The sequence below is a fragment of the Notechis scutatus genome, chromosome 2 (assembly GCF_049901735.1).
Source record: "Notechis scutatus isolate UNSWTSFEM ecotype Mainland chromosome 2, rNotScu1.2, whole genome shotgun sequence".
Classification (NCBI taxonomy): domain Eukaryota; kingdom Metazoa; phylum Chordata; class Lepidosauria; order Squamata; family Elapidae; genus Notechis; species Notechis scutatus.
Window position 1 is genome coordinate 76,305,982 of NC_142010.1, and position 10,636 is coordinate 76,316,617.

General features: G+C 37.8%; 1 protein-coding gene across 3 annotated transcripts in view; it reads right to left on the bottom strand.

Moving 5' to 3' along the window:
- The window catches only part of TCOF1 (treacle ribosome biogenesis factor 1), a 43,936-nt gene extending 33,729 nt beyond the window's left edge, over window positions 1-10,207 (bottom strand). For all 3 annotated transcript variants that reach the window (XM_087955171.1, XM_087955172.1, XM_087955169.1), the window contains exons 1-6: window positions 9,975-10,207; window positions 5,825-5,880; window positions 4,858-4,979; window positions 3,601-3,722; window positions 2,297-2,636; window positions 1,014-1,096 (exon numbers count right to left, since the gene is read on the bottom strand). In XM_087955171.1, coding sequence (XP_087811297.1) covers window positions 1,014-1,096; window positions 2,297-2,636; window positions 3,601-3,722; window positions 4,858-4,979; window positions 5,825-5,880; window positions 9,975-10,085 — 834 coding nt within the window. In that variant the 5' untranslated portion in view covers window positions 10,086-10,207. The remainder of the gene's footprint in view (window positions 1-1,013; window positions 1,097-2,296; window positions 2,637-3,600; window positions 3,723-4,857; window positions 4,980-5,824; window positions 5,881-9,974) is intronic.
- Between the last annotated feature and the right edge of the window lie 429 nt (window positions 10,208-10,636).

Below are 10,636 nucleotides of genomic sequence, written 5' to 3' on the forward strand. Positions count from 1 at the left end.
GGATCAGCTTAGCAACAGAGCCTCTTGAGAAAAGCAATTTGGAGCCTGGAGGGGAAAAAAAAAAGGAAATGTAAAATAATTATGATTGGGGAGGGAGGTAGAAAAGGAAAACTGAACCTGCCCATGGCTTACATGTCAAAAGTTACAGAGATAAATCAATCCTATTTCCTCGTCAGTCAAACAAAATCATGTCACTTCTCTTCAAAGCGAGATGCTAAACTTGGCTATAATAATCAACGCTAGCCTGCCTGCTCTTCCATTATTGGAATAGGAATTACGTTCTGCTTACAATTTCGATTTCACATTCTCATAACCATCCTGATGTCCACTTTCCTCCTTTATAGAAGTAGGTGAATAGCTTATAATGTATTCCTTTCCCCATTCTTGGAACAAAGTCCTCATGTGCCAATTCAGACTTTAGCACTGGAGATAATGCTGTTGTCGATTCAAAAATGCACATGCAAGAAATGGGACAAACAATCCCTCTGAAAGTATCCAAGCATAAGAGCTACTGTCTGACACAAGAGCAGAGGTTGGAAAGCTCTATCCCAACATCTCAGGTTTTCTTAAGACAAAAATGTAGCGATGTGGCAAGAAATTCAAATAATGGGGGCAGGTTCATTTAATTTAGAACCCTGTCAAACTTGAGTGCATATTTTAATTAGCTCTACAGTATTTACTGGTCATTAGGGGACCAGTATATCCCCCCATTTCTATTTTCTTGGGCTTGTAATGTCTTCTCTGAGCATCTTCTGAGGACAAAAATTCTCACTAAACAAATGAGCAGTGCCTGGAGGTTGATCTAATGGAGCTGATGCACGAATCCTATAAATTTTCCTCAATATATCCTCCCCTTTGGAAATAGCCAAATGCGGAGAAGCAAAGGGGATTTTTTCTCAAAGGCACTTTCCTGTTCTGCCTTTGTCAACTGAGTGAATTATTTAGCAGCTTGAAGGCACAGACAAAAAGGAATCACCCTTCCACTAATTTAGAAAACTGTTAACTAGAGTTACTTGGACTGTTGGTGCTTTTGTCTCATCTTCAGAGTCAGAATCATCACTTGAATCCTTGTTTGTGCTCACCGCCTTCTTTAAAGCTAAAATATAGAAAAGAGGATTTGATGCCAAAGGAGATAACTTTTTAAAAATATTCAGCATTTATAGCTACCAATACTAAATTATAGGATATCCCTTTATCCCAGGGGTGTCAAACTCAAGGCCGGGGCCGGATTTGGCCCGTGGGCTGCTTAAATCTGGCCCATAGGGCCATTCTGGAAACAGCAAGGGACTGGCCTGCAGTGCCTCTGCCAGTGAAACGGAGCTCAGGAGAGCTGTGTGCGGCTCTCCCAAACTTTATTTTTGCTGGCAGAAGGTTGCAAGAGGCCGTTGCAGCTGGAAATAGAGCTCAGGAACTCGTTTTTGCTGGCCGAGTGCTTGGGCCAACCCGGCCCCCAGAGGTCAAACACAACCCTGATGTGGCCCTCAATGAAATCAAGTTTGACACTCCTGCTTTATCCTATTGTCATCTTTGTTGTTCCACATATCAAGTTTTAAAATATTACTAGAAATTTGGAAGTGGGGCCAATCCATTCCTAACATCACCAAACACAGTAACCAGAAGTAGATTCAGCATCTAAGGTTCTTGCATCGTAACAGGTATGTTCTGCTACCTCTGCAAAAGATGCTGAAGCACAAAAAAAAAGTTTCTATGACACTGCAAAGATACCCATCAATCCTTATCCACATATTCAGAACACAATGATCACATGTTAGACGCCACAAAATCACACACCATCATGACAAGCTTCCGTTTAGCTCAAGAAGTTGTTTTGAGTCCCAAATTTGTAGAAAAACTCTAATGTCTGTTTTTCTTGAAGTGCAGTCTTTACAGATAGCATCTGGATTGGCATAAAAAGAAACGGATTTTTGCCAGCTCAGTATAGAGATGTTATGCTGCATAAACACCCATCCTATAGGTCATTTACGGCAGGCTCCCTGATTCTAGTTCCAAAAATTCCAGTAACCCTATCAAGCCTTTCTGAAGGATACTGTTTGGGCAAGGAAATCTTACAGATACTTTTGTAACTGGCAATGGGAATGTTCTCCTTGACAGTGAGTTTAGAACTTTTTTTCAGCTTTGAGTAAGAACTTTGAGATTACCTGAGTGAGGCAGAGCCATAAAACTACTGTAGCAGATCTTCCCTGTTATCGGTAAGACAATAAAGATGAGACCCTTCTGCAAATTTAGAGCACTATCTATGCAATACCACAATGAGCATCTTAAGCCATATACTTACTTGGTTTGGAAGGTGGGGCTTTTGCTGTGGTCAAAGTTGTTTCTTCCTCACTCTCCGATGAGCTGCTATTGCTGCTGCTTTCAGAGGACTCTGCTGTCTTTGTGGTCTGTGTTGTTTTTTGTCCTCCTGAAATCAGTGACTGCGAAGGAGGTCCTGCTTTACTAGAAAGGCCTTTATTTGCCCCTGCTTTTCTCGCAGCTGGAGGCAGGGCCTTATTTGAAGCAGCTTTGTTCTGCTCTCCTTTTGCTTGGGCAGCAGCAACAGTCACCCCTTTTCCTGGGACAGAATTGGTATTCTGATTGGACGATTCAGTTTTTTTTCCAGCCACAGGGTTTTTCTCCTACAACAAGAAAAGTTGGTTAAAAGAGAAAGACATTCCAGGATATTTGTCAAATAATTTGTATAGATATTTCAGCATATCCTATGTTGAAAGAAACTTTTTGGCTCAAGGTTTCCCACAGATTTTATAATAACAATTGCATGCCAAATATGTGCTCTGGAGAGACCTCACAGTCTTCATTCCCAGTTCTAAATTGATGAGCACATCAATCAGGAGCAATCATCTCAACAGAGCACAAAACAATATCAGAAACGGCATGGGGGAGATACCTTGTCCCCAGCAGAACCTAGCAGCTTGTGTAATGGATGCTTCCCCGTCAATCATGATAGAGATCTGTACAGCAAAATGATGTTCACCCTTATTTAGGGGTATAAAAGTGGGATCTGGCCAACAATGGCACTCCCTTTGTGATCAGCAGAGGAGGCTGTTTCAGCCCTCCCACCCCCCCTTAAGTGGTGAGGGTTAAGGAAAAAACTGGACACCTTAAATCTTGCAAAGGCTGAAGACACCCAGATAATTTAGTATATTTCAGTATACTATACCCAGTATACTTTAAAATTATGAACTTTTTCCTTGTGTGTAGGTGTCTTTCTGTGTTCTGATACTTTATAGAACCGAATTAAAGACATCATTTTGAAGTCATATTGAAGACAACGTTTTCCAAGTAAACTTTCTTCTTTTTCTTAACCCTAAGATCAGCAATATATCATTTGCTACTGAGGCACCAGAATTTATCTGTAAAAAACAACTGAGACAAAGCAATCTACAGACTCGTTTTTGAAATGCAGGCAAGGATTTAGTCAAGAGTCACTTTTCTAGATTGCACCTGACAGCAGATTTTAAATATTTTCTAAGAACATAGTGTTTAAAATAAACAGACTCTTGGGCAGTCCTAATTGATCATCCTAGATACAGTCCTGATATTTTCCAGCAGAAGAGCAATAATCAAAGTCTTTTTGCTTACAGTCTTTTTGGCAACTGCTTCCTCTTCCTCTTCAGAAGATGAATCTGAATCTTCGCTGCTACTACTCTCTTCTTTAGTTACCGTCTTTGTTGGCTTGGTGCTGTTATTCACACTCAGATGAGCTGGAACACCCATATAAAAGCACAACATATTGAAAGACTGAAGGTAACTCCCCCCCCCCCCAACTTATATTACAACCAATTAGAATGGAAAAGATTCTATAATCATAATCATAGGGTTAGTGTTCATTGAAGAGGCTCTGCTCTCTACCTTTTCTATCAAAGGATAAATAACCACTGAGTGATAGGTAGGAAATAAAATATGCTGATTTTAAAAAGTTCCTTTTAAGCACCTGGTTGAAATGATTTGGTCCATGCTTATGAAAATGGACACAGTCTCAGTAATCTCAATTTAAGCCAATCTGTGCACAAGCTTTGTCAAATAGCAATAATACATGAAAGTATACTGCAGTTGTCCTGATTTAAATCTTCTCAAAGTTAATTATTATCTACTCTTGAATTCTCAGTTTTATTATTTCAGAGATGGGAAGTTGTGAAGAAATACAATAGACTTTCAACCAAGTATTGCAAGAAAAGGATTAACAAAAACAGTTGATCTCCATAATTAAAAATATGTTGCTTTATAATTATCAAATCTGTATCTTAACAATGGAAACTTTTAGATAATGATTTAAAAGTATTGCTCAAAGGCAAGTTCTATAGATAAGGTTGAAAAAAAGTCATGGATGAAATTTGAATTTTAAATACCTAAAGTGTCAAATCACAATTCTAATGAAACGGGAATGCTTACAGGATATAGAAATAAGTGTCACAAAGTTGTGGTGATGTAGTATTCCAAATATTGTGAATTTGTAATGTTGCCAGAATAACATATAAATGCATAAATAAATAAAAACTAAAATTTCCCTCTTGTTCCCAATCTCCTTCTGTATTACATTAATATGAGTAGAGGCTTATTTCACATTTTTAAGCATTTTTGGAGCTTATAGGGAATGAGGTACAATGTTCTTAAACAATAACAATGCTATTATGAACACACTAATGCTGCAGCCTTCCAACTTTCTTTGTTTCCACTAAGAAACCATAAGAAAGCAGGTTTTAAGATTTATGTATCTTTAGTTCAGCTTCTTGTAGTACTAATGAGACATCTACATCTCCCCTTTTCATGGACCTATCTTCTTCTCAAGGTCAATCATTTAAATACTTTTCTGAATGGTTCATTCTCGTTGGTTCTTACTTTGTATGGTTTGTGCTGCTTCCTCCTCCTCCTCCTCTGAGCTCTCAGAACTGCTCTTGGGGTCAGGAATTCTGAGCTTTGCTGGAATGCCTCTCTTTTGTTTCGGAAGTTGTGAGAAATCCCTGTTAGACAGATTTTATAAGGATGCTGAATTGGAGTTAATAAGGCTTGCTAAGATTCTCAAAATATATTCAATTGTGTGCCCCTCTTCAGAAGCACTTTCTTTATTGTGGGAGAAATAAAAGCTGGCATTTCTTTGCCTTACACAGACATACACACACACACAAACCTGATCTGACTTGATACAGCTCGATCATTTTCTCAAGAAAATATAAGGCCAACAGACTTTAAATTTAATTTAATATTAAAAATATAATTAGAACTATACTCATACTATGCATGACCGTGAAATTACAATACAAAACTTAATTAAGTCCAGTAAAAATCTAAACTGCAATGGTCCTAGGATTTTCTTAAAGTATTTCTACGCATCATGTAAAAGTTTAAGCCATATCATATAGAAGAGAACAAACACAAAGGACAAAATGGCTTAGCTAAATGTAACATAGTTTTATATTCATATTGCTATTATAGTTCAATGCACTAGATTACCACGCTTTGTATTAATTTATTGTGTAAAAAGGATTATTCGGGTACCAATAGTTCCAAAAAGCTTTAGTTTTAGTGATATTATGAAGTAAGAAAGCTAATTTAAGTATCTGTCTTAATATAGTTGCAACTATAAGCAGCTTTTTTGAATAAGTTATTGACAACAAACACATTCTCTTCTTATACTGTTGTTTGAAACTAGTCCAAAACCCAGTACTGGATCTGTGATACACTATTCACAAGATCAGGATTGCTAAACCAAGTGCAAAAACAATTAAATAACAATTAAGTATAGCTATAATGTAGCAACAAGCAAATCATCTCTAACCACCCTCCAAAAATAATCAGAAAAGCTTACTTTTTCCACTGAGTGATGATCTCTCTCAGAGAAATATGAGTTGATGGGAAAGACGTCTGTACAGGAAGAAAAAACATTGGATCCGTATGATGAAATCATTTTATGATAGAATCTTTAGTACAAAAACTCTGGATTAAAGTTACAATTCTAAACATGAATCTATTAAGTAGAACTTTAGTCCTTAAAACAGAGGTGGGTAATTAATTTCCCCAAAGGCCATATAGGAAACTGGAACTGTTGTGGAGGACTGCCACAGCCTCCACTCCTGACCCCCACCATGGACTGAATTGGGATTGCCTATGGGCTAGATGTGGGCCTTAAAACACCCACATCTGTCTTAAAGGTATGCCTGGGATTTTTACAGTACCATCATAGGCAGTGTTATTTAGGAATAATGCCTGTTGATTTCAGTGGGGTGCAAAAAAAAAATATGCAATCAGCACATTGATTAATTTTACCAAAATAAATAGTGAATATTTACTGAAAACTTCCAGATAGCTTTGTTTCAATCAAGTTCCCAGATTTTTTTTTCCTCTGAAGCTTTAATATCCAGAGTAGAACATCCTCATTTCCCATCTTTTACTTTTCAACAACAACAAAAAAAGGTAAATGGTTGTTGGCTTCCTAATCTGTAATTTGAGGGGCCAAGTGAAAAGGCCAATCAATAGGGAGGAAATAGGTTAAAAGAACAATAGTAATAGGGTATTTGCCACCAAAGACTTAACTGAATGAAACAAGCTTACGTGTATGGCTCTTATAAAAGTAAACAACAATCTTTGTTTTTCTAGGAACAAAAATGTATTAAATTTGTGGGGTTTAAATGTCTCTCTTTATATCCTTCTAATGTAGGGGTAGGCAATAGTTGTCTACATGTTATGGATCACAACTCAAATAATCCCAAACCTATTTAAGATGATGGAATACAATACACCTGGAAAACCAAAATTTCTGCAACCTTGTGTCCTCAGATGTTTGAATATGGTTGTTGGTCATGTTCTTGGTATGTTAGAAGTTAAAATAATTCTACTCAAAATTGAGCAAAGCAGATGGGAATTGCTTCAAATTCTTTTTTTTTTTTTTAAATGAGTATATTGGTGAAAAAAGAGCATTTTACTAATTCCAAGACATTTTACAAGTGTATTTCTTTCAGTGGTCCCAAAACTCTCAATTTTCTGAGTTGACACAAAATTAAAATAAGGGAAAAAGGGTCTTCATATCTTTAGAATATCAAATAGTGAAATACCATGCTTACTGTAACATCACTGCTAATTAATAGATCAAAATGACTAATAAATGTTAAGTAGAGCAACAAGAAACACAAATTAGCAACATTGATAAATTAATTAAAATAGTTGATGACTATAAGCTATGACAATAATAGATATCCTTCTACAAATTCCTGATAACTGCTAATCACATTGCTGCAGGAAATGGTAATATTTTTAGCATACTTATTCTTCCTCACATTATAATTAAGTCTTTTTAGCAGTAGTTACAATTCTCTGCATGGCTATCTAATACAATTATTATTCAAGTACATATAGCTATGATGTTTAACCTATGTATGAATGAACTCTATATATCATTACATCATTATACTTGTCCATATAAATCTACATCTATAGGCAATATGCTCGTAAGTAACAAGTGTAAATCCATTGAGTGAAAGGGGCCATACATTTATCTTTCTAATGCTGTAACAGTTGGCAATAAGGACATGAAATTCCTTTATGTTGTCTGGTTCCCAAATTCCAAATATTAGATATGTCGTTCAAAAAAGAATACTAGCATCTGAAAATTTTAGCTTTTGTTACTACAGTCTTTTGTTACACAGTCTTATTGATATAATTCAGTACTTTCTCCCAAACCTAGTATGTGCAAAAATATGTATTATCCTTATTCCATTCTCCAACAGAATGCTGTCATATATTTGACAAAGTTTTAACATCAAAAGACCTATAAATGCTTTATACTGCTCTATAGGAATTCATCTATTCCTGGAATTTTACACCTTGCCCAACATTTAAAAGCACTTTCTATGTGTCTTTTGTCTATGTGTGTTGACAATGCATTTTTCTCTTTGTGTTTGGTTTTCTCATTTTTGTCACTATTTTAAACAGCAATAAAAGAATTTAAAATCTAATAAATTGTCAAAGAGCCCATAACTGAATCCAAGTTCATGTTGTTCCTCTTAACTACAATCAGAACAAAAAAGTTTCCATTAAAAGAACTCCCAAGAATATTGCAAGGTTCTGAAAGCTACTTGCTAATTCTCAACTCCCTGGCCCTCTATCTTAGCATCCTTACTGGAGCACATGAATTATGCTATGAGCAAATTGACAGCTGCAAGAATACTTTTTTTATTTGCCATAGAACACCCACATCTGTGGAGGAGCTAAATGCTATTTTTTGCAGAAACCCATCTCCCATGCAACCCTGAGTGGACAATGACAGCATCGAGGGAGAAGATGTGGGACCCACTGATGAGTGGCATTCATCTCAACATGCAAATTTCTTCTCAAAGTAATTTCTTGCTGGTCAAGGTCTGCTGTAACCATGGCTTCAATCTAAATGCTTTACAAACATTGTAAATTACAGTTTATTCCATAAAATACACAGTACTTAAAGAGATCAATGGCTTGCACAATGTGTGATGTCACTCACCATTTTTAAGCCCATCCCACAAAGCAGAGCTGTGCACAATTCAAAAATGATCTCAAAGAAGTGCTTCAGATATTACTCATTAAAGTGAACTGGCAAGATCTTTTTCCCCCGTACACATAGAAGCCTAAAAACGTGGCTGACACAAAGCCTGAATTTTTTTTCAGTATGCACAACTCCACTAGAAAATGGCTTTAGCAAGCGATTATGACTATATTATGACTCATTACACTTAAAGATAGCCTTTTTGCAGGTTGGGATTCTGATGCACAGCAGGTAATTGCGATCAACCCGTCCATACAATATAAAGATAAGAAAATGCTACCCTTTGCAGTAAGTGTTCAAAATAAAGACAAGATACAACAGATCTTCAACAGACAAGAAGATATACAAATATAAATGCATAGGAGTTGAGGACCTCAATAAAACTACTGAAATTATTAACCAGAATTTTCTGTGAACCAACCTCATGTTCTGACAGTGTTTAAAAATTACTGTATACCACAGTCAACTAATTTAAGCTATATAAATAATGTCCACAAGGCCACAATGTTTTCAAAAGAAACACTGCAATGTCTCATATGCCTATCACAATCAACTGCAACTAACTATTTTATCATCACTCTAAAGTTAAAATTTCAGCCTAAACCATCCTCACTATAAACAAAATTTAGAGTGGCTTCACAAAAGGCTAGAGAACCACTCTAAATTTTGGCCTGCTGTATGTGTGCATTTGCAGGTGTGCACACATATACACAGTCAAATTTAACATTATTAAGACTTTATATTTTGAGGCAGGGCTTGAGGCCCACCCTAATCCCTTTCTTCCTTTATGCTTTAAATGTATTTAATATTTGGAACTGATAAGATACTTTATGTCAAGCCAACTTCTATCAAGCTCTGTTACAGAGAAGAATCCTGATAGATGGCACTGTTTAATTAATGGAACCTGGAGTGCACCAATCCTGCCAGCCTGAGCTTTGTGGAACTATGGAGGTCAGACAGTCTCTCAAGTAAGCAAGCCCTAGGTAAAACCAGTACCTTGTAACCCATTCAGAAGCAAACTCACAACCAATGTATCTTGCAAGGCAGAAGTGTTACATGAGATCTGTCACAAGATTCCTTTCCAGTCCATCCAAGAGGACATTCATTTCAGCTCTCGAAATCATTGTAAACGGCCAGTTTCAGAGAATGCAACCTGTTCCACTTGCAACCTGGACCAACTGAATGAATGAATCCCTCCAGTTTAGAATTATGTGGCTTCCAATTTTTTTTTTTAAAAAAAGGGGAGTGGGGGTAGACACCATAAAGTAAGCCAAGGACCAGGGTGCCCTGTTTCAAAGATCCAGAGAAGCGACTGGCAGCCTCGTTATCAGACCAAAGGAGAAACCTTGCGAAGGGAAGGACCAGTTCCACTTGCAACCTGACCCGCAGCTGCCTTCCAACAATTTTCCCATGTTTCCAGCCACGTGGGCCACTGCGCTGTTACCTGGCCGCTCTGCTCCAGCAACTCCTCGGCGGCTCTCTTATAACCCATCTGGACCAACTGCTGGTGCATCAGAGCCAGCAGCTCTTTCTGCTCTCGCTCAGCTCTCGCCATGCTCTCGCCGCGCGCGTGCGGGAAGGGGACGCGGGAAGCAACCACCTCTATCCCACGGGCATGACTACCACCGCAGGCCCCTCGTGTAGAGCAGGCGGAAGACTAGCCACATGCCCCAAACTGCCTGCACCTTTACCCTTTTGCCCATGCACCAGCGCGTACGTCACTTCCTTTTCCCACCTATATTGGTCTTCGGGCTTCTGGGAAATGTAGTCTGTGCGCGAAAGGTTACTCGGTGTGCGTCCATTTCGGAGGTTTTTTGTTTTTGAAAACGAAACGGTGGCCGGAAAAAGGACCGGTCGGAGAGATTGGAAATAATTTAAGAAAGCTACATTTCTCCCTTGGTTAATGAGACCACTGCTTGGTTGAGACTCATATTTCAAACTTTGATGGGGGGATGGGGGGGTAGGGGGAATGAGCAATTGAAATAGCACGAGGACTCGAGTTATTTGGGAAGGCGTAAAATAACTTGGTATTTGTTTTCTGGAGTAACAGGAAGATCTCCTAATCTGAAATCTTAACTGGAATAATTCCCTTTCTACCTTGCATTA